Raw genomic sequence first — 27698 nt, 5'->3', positions numbered from 1 at the left:
GGCCGTAGCTCTTGCCCAGCTGAGACTCCTACATGCTAGAAGGACCAGGGAAGCAAGCATGACCAGAGTGTTCTCTCCCCCGGGACGCTAGATGGCAACCCCCCACTGGGTTGCAGCGGTGCCTCAGACTCCCGCAGGGCTTCATGGGAGTTGGAGTTTGGTGCAGCCCTGTTGGGATCCACAGGAGCTGCTGTTCCCTTATGGGCAGTACTTCTGGGTGCCTTGTAAAAGGAGTCATCAGCCATATTCGTCGAGCCAGAGTCGGGAGGAGGAAGACCAAGCTTGACCAGAGGAGTGGAGGAGAAGGAAAAGAGTGGAAGAAGAGTATTGTTTGTGTGCTGTGCTTTGGACTGTGTTGTGCCTGTGGGAAACGGTGAAGGTGTTTCCCACGAGAAGAAGAAAAAATAAAACCTGTGTGTCTTGAACTTGTGTCCCACACTTGTCTGTGTCGGATTAAGCTGCCGCTGCCACCCTGGTGGGCCACAACTTGTATATAGATTTTTCTTTTCTTTTTTTTTCCCTTCTCTTTGATTTGAATTAATGATGCATCTCTTTTTTTCCTTTTTCCCTGAATACCTGCAGATGCAGATAAACCTCCCATTGCCAAACCTGGTCCAACAAGGGTCATTCAACCAAATGAAACATTGACACTGACTGGCATAGAAAGTGGAGATGACCATGAGATTGCCAGCTACCAGTGGAGCCTGGTCCATGGAGATCCATCAGTGGTACTAAAGGTGAGAGCGACCGTGTCACACACACTGCATTGATCTGTAAACTACAACTGATTGTTGTAATTGATTTCTGAAGCCTTTCCAGCTTGGTAACTATTTTAAATGGCATTAGTTACACATAAGTTGGGTACCAACGCAAAGTGTGCTTTAGCAGTTTAGAGGTTGAATGGTCAAAGTGTAAAATTGAAGTGGATCTGAAAGCAGTAGAGTAGTTGATGCCAGACAGACCTGCATGCATGAACTGGGAAAAGTAGCCTTCATGAGGTTTTTACACACAGCAGTTCTCGGAGTATAGCAAGAATGAATTGATCAAAAGCTAGACAACAGCAAAAAAATTTCCGCCTGGGGGATTTGTCTAGAATAAGCAAGTCAACTAAAAGCAGTACACAGATCTGGAGCTTAAAGGAGTACACCAAACTATACCACTGGATGTTCCTTGTATCAAATGGGCTATGACAGATAATGACACAGCCAGAATTACACAAAAAAGGTGCTAATGCTAACAAAGGAGAGATTATGGTGGTTTCATAAGGGTATATTTTTGATGTGGGAGTCTTATTAATGTGGATGAAGCGATGTTTGAATGTTACAAGATCATTATTGCTGATCTGTTATATACTTTCTTGGCAGTAGCCTTCCTGTTTGTGAGAGTAGATTTTCTTTAAAATAGGCTTCTGCGCTCCAAAGCAAGGAAAGTGCTACGGTAGTTCCAGTGCAGTGATGAGTGGGGCCTTCGAGGTCCCAAATGTCAATCTAGTTGAGCATCTGTGGGATGAATTGGAACCAAAAAGTCTGAATTTGAAATCCATTTGTAGTAACTGGGCCACATGAAGAGACTGGAGTGTTTGTACTCTTTGATTACATTTAGGTAGTTTTTCACAGCACATTGGCAATTAACGTTTCCTGTTATTCCCTCCCTTCACACCTCCTATACTCTGAATGATCACTTTGTGGGCACTACAGAGTTGCGTCATTTATGCACAGCTGAAATTAGTAGTTGTTGTAGTACTGTCGCGTGTAAAATAAAGTGAACCTGCCAATCTGATCAACTTTTTAACACATTACCATTTCCAGATGCCGTGATAATCAAGAATGTGTTACAATACTTAACTTAATTTTGTTTAACAGAAGATACAAATTCGTTTTGCTTGTTCATGAATCACCTGAATCTTTTGTAGGGGGGGAAAAAAAAACCCTGAGGAAAAACTACTATTCTAACATGCTAATTTCCCTGCAGCTAATAAATTAAACATGAATATATGAGTAATTACTGTAACATTTGTATGTGTCTGTTCTGTATTACCTCGCCTCAAGCAGATACACGCACCTGACTGAATGGGGGAGTATGACGTGTAAGCAGTCAGTAGTACAACTTATGTAATTACCAACAAAACACAAGCCTGGCAATGCAGGAATGTATTATAAGTATTAAAGAGGTTGTTTCACAACTTTGTTTTCGTGTGGACTCTAAATATAACGAATGCCAAGTCTGCAGGACACAACCACACACACAAATGATGCTCTACGAGAGATTCAACATACAGTAGTTGTGCATTCAAAGCTGTTTTTGGAATTGACCATTTAACATGAAGGTGCAGTGGTAGCACTGCAGTAAGGACTCCTGGGTTCACTTCCCGGGTCCATCCCTGCGTGGAGTTTGCATTTCTCCCCGTGTCTGCGTGAGTTTCCTCCGAATCCTAATAAATTGACCCTAGTGTGTGGTTGTGTGTCTTCACCCTGTAATAGAGTGCTGCCCTGTCTAGGGTTTGTTCCTGCCTCCAGCAGCGCTCCACCGATAACAAACCACCCTGTTGAGGACAAAGCAGCTTGGAAATGACTGACTAACGTTACTTACGCCTTCCTACTTCATTTATGTTCTTGTGAATTTCCACTTGAAGGTTTCTGCCCCAATGCTACCAGAATAGATTTTGAGCTCCTGTGATGCTGAATTGGGTTAATCTGAGTTTGAAAACTTTATATTATGGTTTGGGAGAAGCAAAGTTGCTATTGATTTAGTACAAAAACAGTTTAAAATTTGCAGTTTGTGTGGTGGTGTTGAGAAATGCCGTAGTACTGTGTAACTACATAGGGTATCTGTCAGTAACGCATTACTTGGATATGTATTAGCAAGTAATAATAATACATTTTATTTATATTGCACCTTTCCCATGTTCAAGGTGATACATACCTTTTCTCTTCTTTCCTTGGCAGAAAACAGACAAAGCTGATGAAGTGCTTGTATCAAACCTTAAGCCAGGTGTCTACATATTGCAGCTAACCGTGACCGACTCAAGCGGACAGATGGGCTCTGCAAACGTTTCTATCTATGTTCTCACTGCTGAGCAGTCAACAAGTAAGGAGTCAGAACTATAACTTGACTTTATGGAATTTATTAAAATGTACTGGTTGAATGTGTGCACACTTCCAGAACTGCTGAGGTGCTCTTGTACTGTACTGTACTGTAGTGTTAGCACTGTTATTGTTCATTTAAAGGATTGTTAAATGCTTGAGCTTGTTTTCTCTACCATTGATACTGGATATTAGCAGTTATAAAGCTTCTGCTATCCTTCTATATAAAAGCGGTCGGGATTGTCCTTCCATCCCGTGAGTGCTATGCAGGCGCGGAGTTTCACACACGCCCCGTCCATTTTGCAATGCACGATGGGATTTGTAGTTTCGTTTTTCCAGGTAAAAGATGATTTTCTACTCCAGACTGTGCGATATCATCTTCTTCTTTCTTACTATAAAAAAGCGGTCGGGATTGTCCTTCCGTCCCGTGAGTGGAAAGCGTAGCGGTATTCCGCTTATCATAGACTTGCTACTTGCAGCTTGTGGTACGAAGCGACATGATGTGAGCAGAGTTCTGGTGCTCCCATCATTCCCTTGCTTTTGTGTGCGATGCGCTGGAAAAATAGACGAAATTATGTCTCTGGAAATAATTAATGTTAATGGAGTACAAATGCCTCACCGCGTAGTAAATATCAGGGGGGTTCAAAAGGGCGACCTCAATATAGAAAAAAAGTTTACATTTCATCACAAAAATAACAGAAGCTACGAGTATTAAAGTAATACCGCTCAAATACAATATAACCAATTTAATGAGTTTGTATAAAATATCAAATTGATCTACATAGTGAATTGCCTTAAGAAGTGGTCAACTTAAAAGGCGGGTGAGCCTAGTTTTTAATAAAAGCCTTTGTACAGGATATGTTTTAGTTTAAACTGCAAGTCCTGTATTTTTAATATATTTTTATTTTGATATAGTGAAATGTTCTGTGTTGAGCACTTTTAAGAAACCACATTTTAAAAAAGTGGAGCGTTTGTGGTAACAGTGTCTTTTATCCGACGTTTGTCATTGTGCCAAACGTATCAGATGTTCTGATAATTTGCATCTTCGTGAGAATCACTTGGTGGGCAGGTTTAGCAAAGTGTTTGGAAAGTCATTTGAAGTGATCAGTGATGAATGTTTATAAGTGTTACAATGTCTTAAAATAGATAGATAGATACTTTATTAATCCCAAGGGGAAATTCACATAAAAAAATTATATTGTATACATAAGTATTTGGAAGAACTTTTTTTCTTTTTATTTATATTGATTTTAATCACATTACTGTGAATTCAGGTTATAATAGGGCCTGCCCCAGTCATTTGAACTCCATGTAAATGAGCATCTGAGAAATGACACACTAGAGTTTTCCTGAGCTAACATCCCTTCAGTACCTTCAGGCTGCCCCGAGGTTAAATAGCTGAACTCACTTTCCCACACAAGTGCACCTAATAAATTAGACACTTTGCAGACCGTACTAAGAAATCTACCATTTTACACACAAGGTTAAGTAGAAATGTATCTTAATTTCAGTGCCATTAATAAATTAACCACATCTAATCTCTCTATTATTAAAAAAAAAATCCAGGGGGAGGGAATGACTAGGAGACGATACGTGATCTTCACGTTAAGATCACGGACGACAAATAAAAGACCCGCAAGATTAAAGAGAGTGGCCACTGAGCGTCTCGTGGGGATATAGAACATGAGATTCTTGCAAGGCACGCCCTACTTACAAGTAATATCAGAGCACGGCCAGCAAAAAAAAAAATCAGTAGTGTAAAGGAATGCAGCACACACAGATACAGGGATCTCAGTTCATATAAAGCATATAAAGGACAATACATTATAAATGAAACGTCAACGACTAAAAGATCGCATTAGTGCAAACAAAAGGAAATTTAATCATCAGCACCAGGTGTAATTGGAAAAAATAGCAGGACAAAGCGAGGTCAGAAATAACAGGCAAAGAGCAGAAAACAAAGTCTTTTCGCATTCGCATCGTTCAATGCACAAAACGCTATGAGAATCTGTGGTCCCACAACAGTTAAAGCAATGACAAGTTTAATTTAAAAGAAAGCACAATTCGGTCAAGTGTGTATTTATGATCACGGAGAGACGATCACAACGCGAGCAGCAGAGACACAAAGTGGCAAAAAGGACAGTGGCTGTACAGGCTTTAAAATGATCGAAGGGCTTCCCCCCGCCACCCCCTTCACAATGCAAGCAGCGTTATATGTCCTGCAAGTAAGAGATTTAACCAGGCCCGGGGCCGGAAATAAAGCACAAGTATTGTTTTTACAACGTCACACGAGACAAGGCAGTCAAACAAGTCCACAGATATCTAACCTAGCAGTTGTTGGATTGCTTTTGGCAGACATGAATCATGTGCTCCCAGGTCTTAAATCAACGACATGCGACAAGCAGAATGGGCAGCTCGCCAGCAGCAGAAAGACAGCAGATGATCCGATGGCAGATCCTTAGCGTGCGTTCCACCCTTCACAACGCAAGCAGCATTATACGTCTGGCGAGAAAGAGATGTAACCTCACACGGGGCCGGAAATAAAGAACAAGTATTGTTTTTACAGAAGGTTTTAGAGTAAAAGTGAAAATAATGCATATGTAACAATGCCCATGAAAATAACAATCTGTTTAAATTGTATATCTGGTAAACCAAACACAGGGATGGGACAGCAGGGGGCAGAGCCCCCTAGTCTAATAAATAGTCAACAAAGCTGAGCAAAAATAAAATTTTCTGGCGAGAAATAAAAGGGAATAGATTACTAGTTTAACTTTTATATCCAGTTATTTTTAAAAGGATCAGCTGCATCTAATTAGCACAATTTACTGTACATATTAGCTTGAAGGCCCTCCTTTCCATAAAGAGGAGAAACATTTTGTAGCTTTTTTTGGGGGGGGTGATAATAAATCATGCTAGGATTAATGGAGATTCATAAGAAAAAATGTTGTTAATGACAATTTATTTTTGGGGTTCTACAAAGCAATGAGAGGAGAATATGTATAAAGTCTGCTGTGACACAGTTCAGCACATTTATTTACTCGCACACATTCAGCCTTGTAGACAATCTGCGTTTCGTTGGGCCGTACCACCAAATTCAATGTGTTCACGGACCAAAGGATTCTCAATTTTGTCTCGGTATGCAGGAGACAGGGAATCCCATACTGTACTTCTCCCCATCAAAGAGGGTGTTTTCAAAGGTGAGCTCTGGCTTTTAGACTGCCAGTGAGGTAGCACTGCTTTTTTCTCAAAGTCCAGTTCCTATTATCAGAGTCAAGCAGAGGGCAGAATCTGCCCTACTCATTTGACTGATTTCTCCCAGATTTCACTTGGCTTGTGGTGCACATGTTGTGGTGGACGGCCGGGTTGCCCCTTTGACACTGGATCCGGGGGAAGCAGCCATGGGATGCGCACTATGTCTCCCGGGATGCGCACTATGTCTCCCGGAACACTTGGTGGCAGCCCCCTGGGTTGCATCGGAGCCACAATGGTGAAACACTGGAGCTCATCCCTGCATGGCTTAATGAGTTCATGTGGGCTGGACTGCAGCCACACCCGGAAGTAGGTCAATGAGCCCCTGGCTATAAGAGGAGCCTGCAGCCATTACTTGAGGCGCCAGAGTCGGGAGGAGGAGGAGGACAAAGCTGCCTGGGAGGAGTGGAGGAAGAGGAGTGATTTTTACGGTGTTTTTGGGTTTTCTGTTTGTGTATTTTGGGACTGTGGTGTAGCTGAGGAACACGGGGAAGATGTGATCCCCAGCGGAACAAAAATAAACTTTTTGTTGATTTTTTTTTTACCTGTGCCTGCAGTGTCAGTCTGTGCCGGGTTGACGCCTATATAGCGCCTTTGCCCACAATGTATAGTAATCCACGCCTTGGAAAAGTTTTAGAAACGTATTCTTGGCAGGACCACACCATTCCTAATAGCATAGCTCTAGGCAGCATCATGGCATCACTGTAGGTCTGCAATTGTAAAGAGATGGGATTAACAGTTTTTCAAATAATATAAAGTATTTGAAACAAATCAACCTTTACCAAGGAAAACTTTAATACTCTCCACTTTTTTTAATGACTCGTTATGGTAGTATTTGAGCTTCCCCTCCGCCCATCGAAATTCAGCAGAGCCAGTCTGACTAGTCTGTGGTGTGAATCTGCTCTGTTACTGTAAATTATTGACTTGCCTGACGTGTGTTATTATTGTTGTGTTTTTTTTTTTTTTTTTATAAACTCTTCTTCCCCAACTGTTAAATGTTGATTATTTACTTTCACATTTATGTGTTTTGCTTGTAATAAGTATAATACAGTAAAAAGAAGCTCTTTAACCTGTGGTTGATAATAATATGATGCTTACCATAAAGTAATTGCTTCAAATTATCTGTAACATTAATTTTTAGTCTCCGTGCATTACCAGGATTTTAGGCTCCTCACCTATGAATTCTGTATGAGCAGTTAAGGTAGAGGCCTGTGTGGTGTGAGGATTGCTTGCTCTGTGAAGCTTAAGGATGTCGTCAACGGCAGGAATTGGGTACAAAATTATTTTTCCGGACTTACTGGTGAGCTGACTGGTAGAGGTGAAGGTGGCTTTAGATGTTGTAGCCCGTAAAATTTCTTAACTTTGATAAAATAGACAAAGTGACAGGTTTGCTTCTCCTTTACAGGCATTCAAAACAAAAAGTGTTAGCATAGAGCAAAAAAAAAAACACAAAGGAAGATTGTGAGGGGTTAGAGTGAATAAAACTTTATAGAGAAATCACATCTCTCTTTGGGCTGCTTCTATACAGTGCATCACTTTTGGCAGGGTCCTTTGACGACTTTTTCTTATGAAAGCTTTTTAATTTGCCTTGAGTAATTTGACTTTGTGGTTTTGGTAGCAATTCAATTTACTTTGGATATAACTGGAAACTTTAAAGAAAGTTCTCACTTCTTTATTCGTGTTAGGTGGTTTTTACTAAATCACAAAACAACTGTAAAACAGCACGTAGTGCTCATGTCATTTTTATCTGTACCTTTTTACCTAATTCCAAAACCAAGATAATTCTTGCTTTCTTTGGCATATAAGAAATGTTTTAAAAGCTTTTATTAACCATTTTTTGGTGTTTGCCTTATTGACAATGTTGATATCCTTTGGTGCTTGTAATAGACTAGTATGCACAACCTATGCAGTTCATAGCAGTTTATAGCTGCCTTTAAAAATAGTCAAGTGCTGCCAGTACATCAAAAAACTGAGGATCCCTAAAGCAGAATAACTGGTAACGGCTCAGTGATGAGTGTGTTTACTTTTGGCATGGTTTCTCAGTACTGTTATTAGTGACATCTAAAGTGTGCAGATTGTACCCTGATTCTACTCTGAGGAGCGTCATGAAAGTTTAGCAGGTATGATGTGTGTTATAGCGGGTCCTCCGCTTTAAAAAAAAAAAAAAAAAAAATAGGGCCAGATTTTAAATCCGTGTCACTCTATGGTGGCGTGTTTGCATGACCGCAGGGAGTTAATGAGGTAGTTGGGGCGAGCAGGTGCGATCGTTCTCAGTTGCTTCATTGGCTTCCTGCAGTGTGTGATTAAGGTGCTACGCCCATGGAGATGTGTGTGTGTGTGTGTGTGTGTGTGTGTATATATATATATATATATATATATATATATATATATATATATATATATATATATATATATATATATATATATATATATATATATATATATATATATATATATATATATATATATATATATATATATATATATATATATATATATATATATATATATATATATATATATATATATATATACACACACACACATACAGCATGATGGAACCACCACCATATTTGACTGTAGGTAGCAGGTGTTTTTCTTGGAATGCTGTGTTCTTTTTCCTTCATGCATAACGCCCCTTTTTATGCCCAGATAACTCCATTTTAGTTTCATCAGTCCACAGCACCTTATTCCAAAATGAAGCTGGCTTGTCCAAATGTGCTTGAGCAGACCTCAAGCGGCTCTGTTTGTGCTTCCTCTGCATCACTCTCGCATACAGCATCTCCTTGTGTAAAGTGTGCCGAATGGTTGAACGATGCACAGTGACTCCATCTGCTGCAAGATGATGTTGTAGGTCTTTGGTGCTGGTCTGTGGGTTGACTCTGACTGTTCTCACCATTCGTCGCTTCTGTCTATCCGAAATCTTTCTTGGTCTGCCACTTCGAGCCTTAACTTGAACTGAGCCTGTGGTCTTCCATTTCCTCAATATGTTCCTAACTGTGGAAACAGACAGCTTCAATCTCTGGGACAGCTTTCTGTATCCTTCCCCTAAACCATGATGGTGAACAATCTTTGTCTTCAGGTCATTTGAGAGTTGTTTTGTGACCCCCATGTTGCTACTCTTCAGAGAAAATTAAAGGAGGAGGGAAACTTACAATTGACCCCCTTAAATACTCTTTCTCATTATAGGATTCACATGTGTATGTAGGTCAGGGGTCACTGAGCTTACCAAGCCAATTGGAGTTCCAATAATTAGTTCTAAAAGTTTTAGAATCAATAAAATGACAACGGTGCCCAAATTTATGCACCTGCCTGATTTTGTTTGAACAATTATTGCACACTTTCTGTAAATCCAATAAACTTCATTTCACTTCTCAAATATCACTGTGTGTGTCTCCTAAATGATATACTGTATTTAACTGACATTTTTTATCGTAACAACCAATGATTTATACAGGAAAATGACTATTAACAAGGTTGCCCAAACCTTTGCATCCCACTGTATATATATATAGTGGTAGCCGACACGTTCATGTAGCCCATAACACGTTCATTTACAATTCTGTTTAAACAAAAGTGCCACACAAACCCCTACAAGTCCCCAAAAGTCCTGGCCAACACACAACGCCTTCTCTTCCTTCAGGCTGCCTCCTTGCCTCCTCCAGAGACCTCATCCTCTTCCACCCAACTCTAGGTCTGGCTGTGATGTTTGGAGGCAACATCTGATTTTTAACAGATTTATTTATTGATTTTTTTTTTTTATCCCCACTTTTCACTGGATTTATATGGATTTATATTAGTACTGTTTTTTAGAACACTGCACCATTGACAGTTTTGTTGGTTTTACTTTTGTGTTGACTGTTTTTAAATAAAAGCACTTGGGCACTTTTTCCACCATCCTCTGGCATCATCAAAGAATTGTCCTCATTTGTCAGCTCATCTCGGTCATAACTATCGACAGTGTTGGTTCAGCAGACTCCCATGTGGGAAGAGGGAGTCTGTAGGGGACCGGCATCGTCACATGATGTACTGGCTTGGTATTCTACATCATTGTTTTATACTCTTCAGCTTCTAACCTTGAAAATACTACATTACAATTTACTGCCACCAAACAAACTACCACAGTAGTACAAAATCCAACTGAGATATTTCAGTACAGCAAATAGTTTAAAATAGTTTAACGGAATCCATTCACATTTATTGGGAAAAATCGAATGCTAACCCACTGTGGTATAGAGAGTTCCAACTGCTGAGATGGATATTCCTTTAAAAACTGCTTCATAGGTTCTTAGGGCAACTTCAGACATTTTTAAGTTCTATCTTCCGTTAGACTCTCCAACAATTAAAAGTTAAATTTTATTATGTATACAATATAGCCACTGTTTAATGTATCCCCTTCTGCCCGCTAACATTATATTTGTGGTCTCTCATTTGTTTATAATGAAATATAGACTGATGTTTTAACCAAGATATCAGTTAGTAGAATGAGGGCCGAGATAAGGAACGTAAGGCTGTAAGTATTCGTTAAGAACGCCTTCTCTGTATACTTGTATTTGTCTTGTGGCAGATCTCTTTATTTGCTTTGTGATATAAATACATTCAGATAAGATTTTATAACTAAAAAGCAAACAGTCTGATACAATTATTTTTTTGTTTACATTGTGACTTTTCTAGTATTGCAGTTTTAAATACTGATGTATTATTGAGTAAAGGTTTGTTGCATTATAAGAAAGCTTAAAATTGTAATATTTTAATATTAAGGTATTCAAAGTTACATATACACCTGACAAAATATTTCAATGATGTGACTTGTTCTCTAACCAGGAATTACTTTGGTTAAAAACTAGCCAGTAAACCTTATACTACTTGCTTAATGTTCCCAAAGCCACCTCAGAAAAAAATGCATAATAAATAAAACATAATTGATGTTTGTTCTCCGTAACAGTTTTTGTTTTAATGTTGAATGACATTTTGTATGTCCAATATTGGGTGCTTTGGTAGAGGTAATGTCCGTAGCAGGGAAGCAAAAGTGTTAAACAACCTTAGAAAATGTCCTGTTTGATTTCCATCAGTGGATTAATGCCCAGCACACTGATTTTGTTAAAGTCTGCTTTATTTGTTTAAATGCAGGTTATAGTTTTAGTCAAATCGTTTTCTGTAGTGCATTCAAAAACAAGGCTTCAAATCTGTATATTTTAGAGCTACAATTAGCAAATGTATGAAAAAGTCAAAAATGCACAGTGAAAGTTACTTTTATAATTTTAGTTATGGGCTGTTTTAAAACAAAAGTGAACAGATATATTTAAGAAGGAGGAAGGCACAAGCTGTACATTATCTCTCTATTATAAAAAAAACCCCTTGCAACAAGACGTGATATTCTGAACAGAGACACTTCAGAGAGGCAGAGGCACTTTCACTTCCCGCAACACGGTCAAGTCGCGTCATAGTTACATCAATTGGAAGCATGTTTCCGTGAGACGGTGGCCTAGGCAAAGAAAGTAATAATCAGCCTGGAGCAAGTGGAATTGAAAACCTTGCAGGTCCAAACGGGGTCAGAAATCAAAGACACAGTAGAACTTAATAAAGACTTTCAAAAATGTTGGCGCCATACAGATGCAGAGCAAGTTAAAAAAAATATGACAGTACTAAAATTTGAAGTGTCAACAAGACAGTACAGATCGCATTCGCGCAAACAAACGGAAATTATTACTAGGTGAAATAACGGAACAGCAAAAAGAGATCGAATGTATGGGCACATAGGTGATATGTCGGAAGTATGTAAATATTGTAAGGCTTTAAAGTTTAAGTCAGAGACTTGTAGAACGTCAGCTTTGTGTTGCCATCAGGGAAAAGTACTGCTGCCTTCCAATGAAGAGGCCTATCTGCGAGAATTAAAAGATTTGTTGTTTGGTGAAAGTGAAATCAACAAACACTACAGGCAAAATATACACGTCTACAATAATCATTTCGCATCATTCAATGCACAATGCATAGATTTACACAATAATGGACCATACGCTATGAGAATCTGTGTTCCCACAGCAATTACAGCTACGACAAGTTTAGTTTCGAAAAAAAAAAAAAACACAATTTGGTGAGGTGTATCTTTATGATCACGGAGAAGCGATGCAACATAGACTAGAAAAGAGTTAAAACGATCTGACGTAATAGATATTATACAGCTAATAATGGATACAAATCCATACATCCAAACATATCGCACTTTACATGAGATTTACCAGCAACACACGGACAAAGACATTTTCTTGGATATCTATATGAATCTGACAGAACACCGTCGCATTTATAATAAATCCACATGTGACGAATTGTCAGCGATTAATAATGTCAAAAGATGGAGATATCAAAGACAGAGTAGATATTCGTGTATATCCAAAGGCAAAGCATGTTCCATCATTTATGTCAAATACATCGCACATTCCAACCCTTTACCTTTTGCTTTTCCCAGATGGCGAAACAGGATGGCTGTACAATAGGAAGCAAACGCATTCAGCAAAACTAATAACACCCACACAATATTTAGGGTCAAAAGTAGCGATACATCCCCATGTATTTAACCCACTTCTATCATTTCAACGTCTATCACAACATTACATTATTAATGCGTATTTAAAAAGTCACAACTAATCGTCTCTTTTTTTCTTATTGAATCAAGCTAAGCTTAAAACAGAGCATATGCAAGGTCTCATTGATCACATTCAAAATTCAAATATCGATAGTTCAGACAAATTCAAAATAGGTACAGCAGTAATATTACCATTATCATATCAAGGTAGTCCAAGATCATTGTAACAGTTATATCATGATGCAATGGCAATATCCAGAACTATCGGTCAGCCAGATTTATTTCTTACAATGATGTGCAATCCACAATAGCCAGAAATCCACAGCTTCTTGAGAACAATGCCACCTGCTACATCAGCTCTGGATATCCCACTTTCATAAGTAGATTGTTTTATCAGAAAAGTCTTTTTATTGAAATGATATTCACTCACGGCCAGTTATATGTTGCATTATCAAAACTGAATATAATGCATATGTAAATTCCCATGAGGGAAAAAAAAACAAACTTTTAAATTGTATTTCCACAGGACCAAACCTGGGGGTTGGCAAGCGAAGTGAGCAGGGGTCGGAGCCCCCTAGTATGTTAAAATATAGGAAACTGAGCTAAAGCAAATCAATGTTTTATTTATTTATTTATTTTTTTTCGTCCACTGTGTCTTTACTATAAAAACAAATTCCAAACACAATGTGATAGGAGTTGTGGTAGTATATACTTCTAACAATAAGTACCTATGACATAAACCTTTCGTGCTCATACTAAATAGCATAATACGCCATTTTCATTTTCTAAGTGTTAGTATTCTCTAAAATTTTCCTTTTCATTTGATGAACAGTTTTAATTCAAGTTGATTTTGTATTCATCCTTCACAGACTGTGGTGCTTTATATTTTGTGTTTAATAAACAAGCTTTATTATTGATTTTAGAATACTTGTCCTATTCATCTTAACTCCTTTTGTTTTATTATTTTATTTACAGTATTTACCTAGTAAATCTGACTGTCTTTAGTTTCACTGTTTTGCACTTAGATGTTTACACCACTGGCCTTCATGCTTGTTTCTAGTTTAGGTACTAAAGAAATTTTTCTTTTATCATTTGTAAGCCAGAGAGCCTATATCACATGTAAGTAACTGTTGTGTATTGTGTTTATATACAGTAGTGTACATGTGTAGCACGTGAGATCGACAGACAAATCGGGGCGCGAGCACAGTTATCTGGGTGCTATACTGATCTGTAGTGGTGAAGAGGGAGTTGAGTCAGCTCTTGGCTTTACCAGTCGATCTACAGTATGTCCCTACCCTCAGCTATGGTTGTGAGCTTTGGGTAACGACTGAAAGAATGAGATTGTAGGTACAAGCGGCCAAAATTGCCTTTCTCTACAGAGTGCCTGGGCTCTTCCTTAGAGATAGGGTGAGAGGTGCAGACATCTGTGAGAAGTTCGGGGTGGAGCTGCTGACACTCCTCATTGAGAGGAGCCAGCTGAGGTGGTTCAAGCATCTGATACATATGCTTCCCTGTGGAGGTTTAACTGGCACGACCAGCAGGGAGGAGATCCTTGGAAAGACCCAGGGCTAACTGTGAGGATTATATATCCCAGATGGCCTGGAAATGCCTTGGGGATACCACAGTATGAGTTAGCAAATGTGGCTGGGGAAAAGGATGCTTGGGCCTCCCTGCTAAGACTGGTGCCCCTGCAACCTCACATTGGGTATGCGGTAAAGAATGGATGAACATGTACAGCAGTCAATTTTATCTTTTAAGATAACCATCCTAATTATTCAACTGTCTTCTGCTTACAAATTTGATCATAGTGAGTCTAAACATTTAAATGTTAATTATACATCTTTACAGCATGAGGAAAAACTGTTGCGCTGAAATAGTACATGTGGAAGAAATTAAGTGTTATTTCATAATTTATGCAGCTGCATTATGTGCGTGTATTCCAAACAACCCCAAACCCGCTATTTCATGATTTTGTTTAAACCTGTGCTCTTTGTAGGTCACTGTTTGGCTCCAAGGAAGACCGGTCCATGTCGTGGATCTTTTAGGCGCTGGTATTACAATGTGGAAACTCAGCAATGTCAACCCTTCAATTTTGGGGGGTGCAGAGAGAACAAGAACAATTATTTGAAAGAGGAGGACTGTAAAAATGCATGTGATGGAGTCACTGGTAAAGTCTGCTTTCAACTCTTTTAAAAGTATTCTAACGCATGATGTCACTCTCATGAAGTTACAGTTAAATGTTTGTATATAATCAATAAAACAGAGGGATGTGCTTCTACATTATCTAACACAGGGGTGAGCAAAGTCATTCCTGGAGGGCCGCAGTGGCTGCAGGTTTCTGTTCCAACTTAGTTGCTTAATAAGAAGCACTTAATGCTCTAGAAACACTTCTGCTTCATTTTAAGTTATCTCCCTCATTAAGATTTTGAACCCTTATTGCTTATTTAAGTCTTAAACAGCTGCATTCTTGGTTTTTAATTGTTCCTTATTAGCAATAAGATACAAATGACAAAAGAAACCAGCAGTTATCCATTTTGCTTGTTATCCTTTACACATGTGTGTATTTATCGTGCACTATTTGGTTTAATTAAATACTTGGAAGGAAAGAGAAAAGAAAAAAGTGAAGGATTGAGAATCACCCATCTGTTTTACACTTCAAAGTATTTGGACGATATCTTTAGAATGGAAAGAAAATCTAGGATATGAGAATGACTTGACATTGCAGAGTTATAGCACTAACAAGCCATGATATGTAATTATTGGCAAGGATTGTTTTCTAATTAAGCACCTGGGTTGAAACAAAAACCGCCCTCCAGGACTGACTTTGCCCACCCCTGATCTAACACAATCTTACGTTGAATGAAACTGACTTAATTGTACTGAAACTAATGGATTCTATTTTCCTTCAAACAGCTGCTTCACTTGTTAAGCCTCCTTCTGGACGTGGATCTTTTTCACATGGCAGTAAGTAATCCTGGGTTTGGTGAACCACATTTCTTCAGAATTATTTGATAGCTGCTATGGTGTTTAAAACATTAGTTTTCAAATATAGGAATAAAAAAGTGAGTTGTCAACAGGGCTGTGGAGTCGGTAGATAAATGCTCCGACTCCGACTCCTCAGTTTCTAAATCTTCCTACTCTAACTCCCCGACTCCTCTGTATGTATATACTATGCTAATGTATTTTCTACATCCATTGAAGGAAAGGAAGGCAACATACATGTCATTTCACCACAGAACTACTGGCTAGGAAGCCAACACTCTACTATAATGCCAGATTAAAGACAAACACAATTGATTGGCGGCCGCTGATTGCGGGTGTCCACATGTACGGGCAGATCCAGCTTGCCGAAAATCTCGACCACCGCCCCCATCCAAAGTAATGTGATGCCTCTGCTGCAGTGTCTGTCTCCTCTGTCAGCCAGCCGGACGTTTAGTGCATTGTGTCACTCACCGGCCAGCTGATCAGCAGAGCGAGCCTCTGCTGGAGACAGGTAGGGAGATCTGTGTTCTCGGCTCCTTCGGCCCCCTTTACTAGCGCATAGCGAAGGGGAGCCGACGGAGCTGAGAACACACCAGATGATTTTTCAGGCGTTTGACGCGTGATGACTCGTTGAACGGCCGAAAAATCGGCAGTGCATCTGTAAATGTATGGGGGGCTTTAGGCTAGGTTCACAGTTCCCTGTAACAGTGGAACACGACACAATGGAAAGCGGTGCCGCACCTTACCTGTGCATTACATCCAATATAGTGACGCATACAGTCAATGAAAAGCATGCTTCATGGTTACTTGACATGTTCGTTTTGTGGTAACATTATGCACTGCATGCATTGGGCTTTATTCTTACAGCAGAGAAGTAGTTCATTATGACTGTTTGTGAATTGGGACATTTCAACTTACTTTTTTAATTCCTATTTAAATTTAGTAGGAGTCGGAGTCGGTTAACTTTTTGCCGACTCCGACTCCAGGTACCCAAAATTGTCTCCGACTACAACTCTGACTCCACAGTCCTGGTTGTCAAAACACTAAGGCTTTAGAATAGTGGAAAGGCCTTTTGAACATCTGCAAAACAGCAGTTCTATGATAGTGTTATTTTTATGGTGAAGATGATTTTATCCACTTTTACTTTTATTTACATACAGTAAAAAAGAATTTGGAAGGAGTCAGAAAATCTACACTTTTTTTCCAGTTGGAGTGTAAACTTGATAAAGTGACACCTTTTTAACATCCATCCATCATCCAACCTGCTATATCCTAACTACAGGGTCACGGGAGCCAATCCCAGCCAACACAGGGCACAAGGCAGGAAACAAACCCCAGGCAGGGTGCCCTTTTAACATTTTTTTCAATAATATTGCAGAAATTTAATTTTAAATAGAGGTCCGTTTTTCTTGTGAGTGAAACTCCTAGATTTCTGAACTGTTCTAAGACAGTCAGCAAAAAATAAGGGTCTAGTTGCTTGGCAAAACACGCACAAATACATTTTGAAAACGTAGGTCCTGTGAATTTTAATTAAGTTGATTTATTATGAGTGGCAGTATTTTGGATCTGTGATGAAGTGTTCCTTTTTTTACAGTTTCTTCCCTTATGATTTCCTGTACATCTATTTCCAAAGTTGCTTAGTCATGGATTTGATATCAATTACAAATGGCTTTTGCAGCACCAGGTGGTTCAATGTTTTGTAATATAAAATAGAATTATGAATATGAACAGAGGCTGGTGAAGCTGAAAGTATTTCTTATGCTTATTTTCAAATTCAGCAAGACAAGGGCAACTCTAATTGTATTGAAGCACTGCCCAGTTTCCCAAATCTTGAATCAATATGTACACTTGAATATACTGAAAGTATTTCCCAAGTTCTATCAACTAATTGCTGAATAAAGAGTGGAATTCAATCATTCGTAACACACTCTCCTTTATTTTTGAACATCACACATACCTATCATGATTAGAAATGTCTATAATCTATCAGATGAGATGAGGTAATTACACTATATTGCTTATGCGCGGACTTATTTTACTCCGCTGGAGGATGCCTCACACACCTTTCACAAGCTAGTGAATCAGAGTTTGGCAAGAATTAATTGCTGTTCTAAACAGTGGTCGGCGCAGGACACATTCTCTAAAAAGGAGCACCATTTCTCAGCCCAAATCTTCTGTACGTTCTGTTCTAAATTGTAATTTTAATTTCCCAGATTCAAGTTCTGGCTGCACACAGGTCTTGATCACCAGCTTCTACTGCAATCCTAAAAATCGGTCCCATGACACAAGCAATTGCATTGGGTCCCATGGGAGTGCAGACCTCTGCTGGCAGTCAATCTCTTCTCGGTTTTTTGCTTCGGCACTTTAATATATAGGTGAAACCCCATTTTAATAGTCAATTTACTCACATAGCTATCTCAACTGGGTCGAGGTGTGCAATGTTAATTTGGTTTCTTAAATTTTAAACAGTCTTTGTTGCAGTGGTTATATTCTTGAATGATCTGCATTTTATTTATTTGTAATGTGACCTATACGCTCAATAAAAAAAAATAAAATCTCTATTATATAAAAAAATTTTGGGATAAGACAAGACTTTTTCAGAGAGACGAGACATTTTCAGAGAAATAATTTCATGTCCCACAAGATGAGACTTTGTGCCAAGAGATGAATTGAAATCCTAACAGGTCCAAGCGGGGTGGAAATAAAAGACAAACAGTAGAAGTAGAACGTCGTAAAGAGGTTCAAAAACGTTGGCACCATACACAGCAAGAGCAGAGCATTTAGAGATTATGAAAGTACTAAAATTCAAAAGTCTCAAAAATTGATAGTAAAGATCGCATTAGCGCTAACAAATGGAAATTATTACTCGGTGAAATAACGGAACAGCGAAACGAGATCGAATATATGGACAGAGCTACTACAAGTTTAATTTCAAAGAAACCACAATTCGGTCAGGTTTATCTTTATGATCACGGAGAGGTGATGCAACATAGAATCCAAAGAGTTAAACAATCTGACATATTAGAAATTCTGCAGCCAATAATGGATACAAATACATACGTCCGAAAGTATTGCACTTTACGTGAACTTTATCTGAAAAAAACGGACAAAGAAGTTTTCTTGGATTTCTATATGAATCTGAAAGATCACACTCGCCTATATAATAAACCAACATGTGACAAATTGTCTGCAATAATAGTTTCGAAAGACGGAGATATCAAAGACAGAGTTGATATTTGTGTTTATCCAAAAGTACAGCAAAATTCATCGCAATCAGCAGATACGGGAAATGACTAGCGTGTAGGGCCTACACAGGGATTGGCGAGCGAAGTGAACAGGGGGCCAGAGCCCCCTAGTATTTATTTTTATATATATAAATATATATATATATATATATATATATATATATATATATATATATATATATATATATATATATATATATATATATATATATATAATATATCTCTCTCTATCTCTCTCTATCTCTCTATATATAAAAAAAAAAAAACAACTCTAGACAGTAAAAGTCAGTCAGCATAAATAGTGTAGTGTGTTTTTGTATTTGCAGTTCCTGGGCCGAAAATTTGAATTTTGGGACATAATATCTCCTTAATTACTTCTTTCAGATTGCAAGACCGAATGTACTGGCAGTCATTACAAATGTGCTAATGGCTGTTGCATAGACAAATACCTCGAGTGTGACGGCGAGAAGAACTGTGATGATGGATCTGACGAGGCTTCATGTGCTTCAAGTAAGGATCAGACGGGCTTCCTCCATTACTAATTCTGCTTGTGCTCTGAAACTTCTGTAGTAATTTACAAACAGATTCTCCGTGGTGTGTGTGTGTGTGTATTTATGGAATGAAAATCTGACTTGTTCAGTCTCGTTTAAGTTGCTATAAACTCTACAAGTATAAATAACTCGCTTAGTTCTGATGCATCTTAATTCTTAATGACATAAGACCTGTCATACAAATAGAAAATTTTGACTTGCTTTTCCTTAAGCACTTTGATGAATATAATTTTTAATTTCTCCTCACACTGATCTGCAGAACTGTTTTTGTTTCGCTTGGTTAGTGGTTTATGTGTTTTTATAGAGTGGATTTTTTTTTTATTTTTTATTTAAAGATAATAGTCTCTTAGCTCTTAAAGTTGAGTTTTTCTGTTGCTTGTGTTTCAACAGAACAATGATTTTCAATTTAATAACAAAAAAACTCTACATATTGCAATGTTGGTGACTCTCGTAAAGTGCAACTTAAGACCTTTGCAAATGTTAATTTTAATGATAGAAAGCAATAAGGGGCAATATGACTGGCTCATATTTCTGAAAACTTTTGCTTTACTCATATAGTGAAAATGTAAATTGAACTTTTGTTTAAATGAGTGTCTCTTTTAACACTTAACAAACTTAAACACACAACTTTCTCCATAAATTAAAATTTACAATGTGCTATCTTACAGCATTTTGAAAGGGTGAACATGCCTTCCAATTGAGTACTTTATCTGTTCTCTTTAAACATATTATTTATTTATGATGTAATTTTAGTCATATTACAGTAGATTTTTATGTAATTTTGCTTATTGTAAATACATGCTCATGACTAACATTTCTACTATTTCTGCTCTTTTAGCTTCATTAATTTTAGTCAAGCATCAGTTTTTCATCTCTCCTTGAATATGTAAATTACCTTAACTTTTGTAATTTTTTTTTTTATTGATTTAGGGTGTATTGGTGGTTAGAAACTTTCAATTTGCAATATACACACACGTACCGTGTCTCTGTATGTGTGTGTGTGTGTATATATATGTATTATATATACATACAGTACAGGCCAAAAGTTTGGACGCACCTCCTCATTCAATGTGTTTTCTTTATTTTCATGACCATTTACATTGGTAGATTCTCACTGAAGACATCAAAACTATGAATGAACACATGTGGAGTTATGTACTTAACAAAAAAAGGTGAAATAACTGAAAACATGTTTTATATTCTAGTTTCTTCACAACAGCCACCCTTTGCTCTGATTACTGCTTTGCACACTCTTGCCATTCTCTCGATGAGCTTCAACAGGTAGTCACCTGAAATGGTTTTCACTTCACAGGTGTGCCTTATCAGGGTTATTTAGTGGAATTTCTGGCTTTATCAATGGGGTTGGGACCAGCAGTTGTGTTGTGCAGAAGTCAGGTTAGTTGGGCGATCATTTATTTTTCAACTGACCTCAAACACACCTCCAGGCTGTGTAAGGGCTATTTGACCAAGAAGGAGAGTGATGGAGTGCTGTAAATGGTCATGAAAATAAAGAAAACACATTGAATGAGGAGGTGTCCAAACTTTTGGCCTGTACTGTATGTATATGTGTGTATGCGTGTGTATGTGTATATATACACATGGCATGGTATGTGTGTATATATATGTATATATAATATGGTATAGTATAATCTAATGTACAGTGTTTGTAACACAGGCAGGTTGATAGACTTACTCAGAGTCACACATGAGGCAGGGCTTTGAACCTGGCGGCTTTGCTGTTTTAGTCACTACACCACACTGTACAATTTTGTAAACGGTGAAACTTTGAACTTTAACATTACCCATGGTAAATCATCATGTTTTATTCTTTCTAGTACGAGATAAATTTGGACGATTGCTGGATGTACAGGTGGAAAAGGACAAAGGTAAGGGCAGTGTTCCTTGCATTCATTCTTTTTCAGGACATGGTAAGATGCTTTCCTTTTAAGATGTCTAAGCTATTACTGTTATAAGGAGAGTCTGATATTGTTGCAACTTGGATATAATAATAAATGTTATTTATGTAGTATGCATAATACAGTATCACAGTCAGAAGAAGAAATAATTCAGTAATTTCCTGAAACAAAATATAAAATTATAAAAATGACGAAATCATCAAAAAATACGAAAAAGTCACACTACAACTCTATAAGCAGATTTGAATAAATATATGGGCAATAATAAATTATTTCTGGGAAAAATGTAATGGTGTACAAGACAGTTCCAAAACTAGAAACAAACAATGGAAAAGGCACAACCACAAATAGTACACAATATACTCTGTGGGGTATCAAATCGTTATTAAGTATTTCTGTGTGTCTATAAGCACACATGCAATACATATTTAGAGATACTGCAGTCTCTTGAGACTTTTTGGAAAGCTCCATATGCCAAAATCGCAGTAGTCAAAGCAAGATTGAATAAGAGCCCTTTCTTATTTGCAATGGTGATGGACAGGTTGACAGACGAGATTAGACAGGAGTCCCCATGGACTGTGATGTTTGCGGATGACATTGTGATCTGTAGCGATAGTAGGGAGCCCTGGAGTGGTGGAGATCTGCTCTAGAGATGAGAGGAATGAAGGTCAGTAGGACAACCATGACAGAATACATGTGTGTGAATGAGAGGGAGGACAGAAGAATGGTGAGGATGGAGGGAGTATAGTTGATGAAGGTGTGTGGGGGGGGTTTATATACTTTGGATCGACAGTACAGAGTAACAAAGTGTGGAAGAGAGGTGAAGAAGAGAGTGCAGGCAGGGTGGAATGGGTGGAGAAGAGTGTCAGGAGTAATTTGTGACAGATGGGTATCGGCAAGAGTGAAAGGGAAGGTCTACAGGAGGGTAGTGAGACCAGCTATGTTATATGGGCTGGAGACGGTGGCACAGGAGACAGAGCTGGGGGTGGCAGAGTTAAAGATGCTAAGATTTACATTGGGTGTGACAAGGATGGACAGGATTAGAAATGAGGACATTAGAGGGTCAGCTCAGGTTGGACGGTTGGGAGACAAAATCAGAGAGGCGAGATTGTGTTGGTTTGGACATGTGCAGAGGAGAGATGCTGAGTATATTGGGAGAAGGATGTTAAAGATAGAGCTGCCAGGCAAGAGGAAAAGAGGAAGGGCTAAGAGAAGGTTTATGGATGTGGTTAGAGAGGACATGCAGGTGATGGGTGTGACAGAACAAGATGACGAGGACAGAATGATTTGGAAGAAGATGATCCACTGTGGCGACCCCTAACGGGAGCAGCCGAAAGAAGAAGAAAGGTTGATGTTATTCCACTTTTAGATATAGATTAAAAGGCACATGTTGGCTAATTTTATTTTATTTGTCCTTTTTTTTTTTTTTTTATATTATTTTAACATACATGCTTTGTGCTGTACTGGGAGTGGGCTTTATATAAACAAAAGTATACAGCAGAAGTGATTGAGAGCCGAAACAGCTACACTAACCAATAGTGAGGATGGATGACTGATGGTGAAGGGGTGATGTGCTTTATAGGAGAACAGGAACATGATTACGTTTGGTGTGTACAGTGAGGTGTGAAATAGAAAGTGAAAGTTGGTCAAAGCTCAAGGAAGGTCCAAAAGTCAATGGTTAGCAAGTGCTATAAAACTCTAGTGGGGGTGCCAGGCGCTGTGGCCATTTGTATAGATGTTGCTTTGCGAGAAGAAAAGGACTAAGTGGTGTCCTTGGGTCCAAGGCAAGCCTGCTCTGCCGCTGCAGGTTTAAACTTAACGGGTCTCCCACCTACTATGCCATTGTAATCTACATTTGCATCTACAGACTTTGAAAGGGAATTCCCACCCCGACCTCCAAAATGGTTTACATTTACCTGCACGTCTGCTTACTTTGATCAGGGATGCCCCACTCCTTTGCTTTCAAATTCTTTACATATACATTCACATCTGTGGACTTTTAAAGGGGACCACATACAACTGATGAAAACCAAATCATTAAGTGAATGGCATAAACAAAAGAAAACCATAAACCTAATTATGATAAAAAATATACACTCAAATTTTATGTTATTTCTAACAATTGCCTATTTCAATTGAATACCTTTTTGTGTAAAAATTATGGTTTGTAATTGCCAACAAAAGCTAAGTCACTGGGAAAAGACGGAATTGATTTATTGCAGGAATGTTTTGCCCATGAACAATTGTGTATAGCAGCTCCAGTGACCTAACAATATTCTTATTATTTGACGGATAATTTTATGCAAGGCGATTTATAACATTTGAGATACAATTGGTTACGTTTCTTTTGCCTCTTTAATTGAACCATAGGCAGATAATGTGACTTGCTTATGGGCCCATAGTGTCAAGATTTGAACCCACAACCTCCGTGTTTGAAGTTCTACGTCTGAAGTCTTAAACAGTACAACATAATGTGTACTAATAATGCAGTATTAGCTCCTTGGTAAAAACAAATACAAATATGCCATACAGAAAAGTACTTTGTTTGTTGTGTAGCACTTCTGATGCATCCGGTTCATCGATGGCACTAAGGCCCATCGTTAAAAAAAAAAAATTCCAGGACAAGGCCAGGTAACACAGCTTGTGTGTGTATATAAAATGAAAAAAGTAAAAAGGTGCTATGTTATAAGTGTTATTATGGAAGCCCTTTATAGCTGTCATGATTTCTTCTGTTCCAGTTCTCTGCACAGATCCTCCATTGACTGGCCCCTGTCGTGCACACTTCAAACGATGGTGGTATGACCCCTACAACCGAGACTGTCATCCATTCACTTTTGGTGGCTGTGATGGAAATGAGAACAACTTTCTGGATGCTGATACTTGCAGAAGAGCATGTCATGGAGTTACTGGTAAGGACAAATGTATATTGCTTTGCTTTTGCCTTTTAGAAAAAGATTACAGTGAAACCTCGGTTTGCGAGCATAATTTGTTCCAGAAACGTGCTTGTAATCCAAAGCACTCGTATATCAAAGCGAATTTCCACTTAAGAAATAATGGAAACTCCGATGATTCGTTCTACAACCCAAAAATATTCATATAAAAATGATTAATACAAAATATGAAGTAAAAATACATAAAAACAAATTAACAGGCACTTTAGCTTTGAATTGTGGCTGGTGTGAGGGAGACAAGAAGAGGATTATTGTGTAGGATGACTTTCACTCTAACTAATGGAATCACTGCTGTCTGTCGGCTCACTGGCATCTTTTTCTTTTTTGCCGACTTTTAACAAACCAATGACAGTTGCTTTTGCCTCCTTTTGAAGATTTCGCGGAAATGTGACATTGCATGGTCGTTAAACAAATTCATTGCTCGCAAACAAAATAAAAAAAATGCTTTACGCACACACACGTGGTCACAATGCTGAAGTAAACGGTATCCGCTCGTACAGATGTTGACTATATGAGTGAGGCACGCCGACTGGGACCGAGCATGGGAGACGAATACCCACAATCCCAGCAGAGAGAGAGAGAGAGAACCGTCGGCTCAGCTCTGATCACGTGATGCTCGGCAGGCAAAGCATATGCGCACTACTCGTGTTGCAAGACCTCGCTCGTTTATCAAGTTAAAATTTATTAAAAATTTTTGCTCGTCTTGCAAAACACTCGCAAACCAGGGTTTTACTGTATTATTCTGACAGAGGAATAAGCACACAAAATAAGAACTACTTAACTGTACCAATGAGCCTCCTATAGTGTAGTCGCAGTACACATTTTGTATTACATTTTTCTTTTTATAATATGTAAAATTTAGTAGCTGCCTTAAATCTACAGCTGTAGTTTTATATTATGTTTTGTGAGTTGATTTATCAAACAAAATAAGTTAAATAATTACCATTCCTCTCTGATTTATTTTTTTTTCCTTTTCCACTGTATACCAATATTCCTTTGCCTGATGAGGATGGGTCTTTTTCGAAGTCATTGCCCTTTTTTGCAAAATAATATACATTGTGTTTTGCTTTCTTTGTTGTTTGGATTACAAAGTAATTTAACATTTTTCATAACCAATGATAGTTTTACAGACTGCGTTCACACTTAAAATTTTCAGTTGAAACCCGAGGACAATATCTTCCTCTTTCTTTAAATAAACCTTGTCTAGAGTAAATGTAGGATACTCCGCTGTACTAAGTTTTTATATGTAGCTAGTATCTCTACCGAAGTAACTATAGGGTGGTCCAGAGATCTAATTATGCAATTTTCATTACGCTATACTGTAACTTAAGTTTATTACATAGAAAATCCATCGAGAAGCGTGCAGACTGACGACATGAAGAATCGTCTTTGCGCCGAACTGGAATCGTCCCTGCATAAATCAAAGTCACCCAGACGATCTGGATCTGCATAATTAGATCTGGACCACCCTTTACATAACAGATTAGAGCTGCTAAGACACAAGAGTAGGAGTGGATCAGTTTGTTGTACAAGGTAGCCATGATTACATGTGTTACAGCTTTTTTTTTTTACTTCTCTTATCCAGAGAAAGATGTTTTTTCAAGAGGACTATTTGAACGTCAGGAAGGCGATCACTCCAAGTCAGGTAATTCTAAGTTGAAAGCAACAAAACAGTTTAATGGAAAAGTGCATGAAAAAGGTTACTGTTGTTAAATTAAGAAATGTAAAATATCCCTTGTGTGAAGTAAAGCGTGTACTACTGCAGCCAAACATTAACATCGAACGGTGATAGTTGATTGCTGACTTTTTCTCCACTTGTTAGAATTCCAGTTCATTTCCCGTTCCCCATTCCCCTGCACTTGCTCCTTCCAGAGCCATCACTATGAATTAAGTCTGTACGTGTGCAATTGATTTTCATTACCAATCATTAGACAAATCTGTTAATTATTAGTGGATTTCCATTTCGGCCTTTGCCATCCTTAAATCGTCATTTCTTTTTCTTTGAAAGGTATCATTGCGGTTGCTATACTGCTTGCTGTTGCTATAGCAATTGTTCTTGCTATTCTGGGTTACTTTTTGTTGAAGTCGAGAAAGGAGCAGCCCCGACATCAGGCTGTGTCATCCAATGGCTCCACACTTTCTACAACAGAAGACACTGTAAGGCTCGTCTACAACACCACAACCAAACCCATCTGAGATCTTTGCCAGGAATTCATCATAACTGTGATCTCCACATCTCTCTGTTCTAAACTGGATTACTGCAGTTCATTTGTGTGTTCCTGTATATAGGCCTATTGCCCTGTTTCATGTTTGTTTTTATTATTTTTTTCAGTTGAATGTAAAGAATAAAATTCGAATAGATTTTTTTTTTTCCTTTTACATTTTTTTATTTATTTGGGAAGATTGAGCTTTAAAAAGGGAAAAGAGAGTCCTTGTTCTAATTTACAACTTGGTGCATTTATCAGACACCCTGAATCCAGTAATATTTTTTTTTTTTTTACATGCCTTGGGTTGTGATGCTGAAAACTTGATATCTTGGCATGTAAAATCTCATTGAATCAAAATTTAGTTATTAAAAAAAAAAAAAAACTACAATAGATTATCACTGTTTGCACTTTGGCTTTTAGGAGACAGCAGGACGTGTTTCCCGTTGTGATTAATTTGGTTGCAAGTGTCTAACAAAATTCACAGTCCTAAATAGCATGCCATATTTTAATATTGTTCTACTTCAAAGCATACTAAGAGTATTAAACGTTTGCTTTATTCTTACTTTGTCAGTTTCAAATCATCCACTAATTGGTGGGAATCCACATTTGCGTTCCTGTACGATGAAGATGCGCAGAATGTCGGCTGCTGCTGAATTTAATGAGCACTGTATTCTGACGAGCAATTCAGAATTTTGAGGCTGGAAGGTGGTTTTCCCTATTAATTTATTTTTTTTACTGGCTACCCCCAATACAAAAAAAAAAAAATAAAACACACACTTGTGATGTTGGGGGTCCACACGCCCCCCCCCACACACACTGCAAGGCTAAGCTAAATATGGATGTCCGCCTAAAAAAGACTGCACATGGCGCCCTTCTCAGAAAACTGCCCTAGTTATGATTGCTAAACACTTAACCACATTATTTTAAT

At 38.2% G+C, this 27698-nt stretch overlaps 1 protein-coding gene across 3 annotated transcripts in view; it reads left to right on the top strand.

Moving 5' to 3' along the window:
* Positions 1 to 27152, top strand: part of spint1a (serine peptidase inhibitor, Kunitz type 1 a) — a 45753-nt gene extending 18601 nt beyond the window's left edge. For all 3 annotated transcript variants that reach the window (XM_039741403.1, XM_039741402.1, XM_039741401.1), the window contains exons 3-11: positions 583 to 737; positions 2946 to 3087; positions 14915 to 15085; positions 15832 to 15882; positions 19530 to 19655; positions 21532 to 21582; positions 24351 to 24521; positions 26149 to 26208; positions 26572 to 27152. In XM_039741403.1, coding sequence (XP_039597337.1) covers positions 583 to 737; positions 2946 to 3087; positions 14915 to 15085; positions 15832 to 15882; positions 19530 to 19655; positions 21532 to 21582; positions 24351 to 24521; positions 26149 to 26208; positions 26572 to 26759 — 1115 coding nt within the window. In that variant the 3' untranslated portion in view covers positions 26760 to 27152. The remainder of the gene's footprint in view (positions 1 to 582; positions 738 to 2945; positions 3088 to 14914; positions 15086 to 15831; positions 15883 to 19529; positions 19656 to 21531; positions 21583 to 24350; positions 24522 to 26148; positions 26209 to 26571) is intronic.
* Positions 27153 to 27698: the final 546 nt, after the last annotated feature.

This window comes from Polypterus senegalus, chromosome 18, assembly GCF_016835505.1.
Source record: "Polypterus senegalus isolate Bchr_013 chromosome 18, ASM1683550v1, whole genome shotgun sequence".
Taxonomy (NCBI): Eukaryota; Metazoa; Chordata; class Cladistia; order Polypteriformes; family Polypteridae; genus Polypterus; species Polypterus senegalus.
Note: the sequence above shows the minus strand (reverse complement) of the source record. Positions and strands in the feature narration are given on the sequence as shown.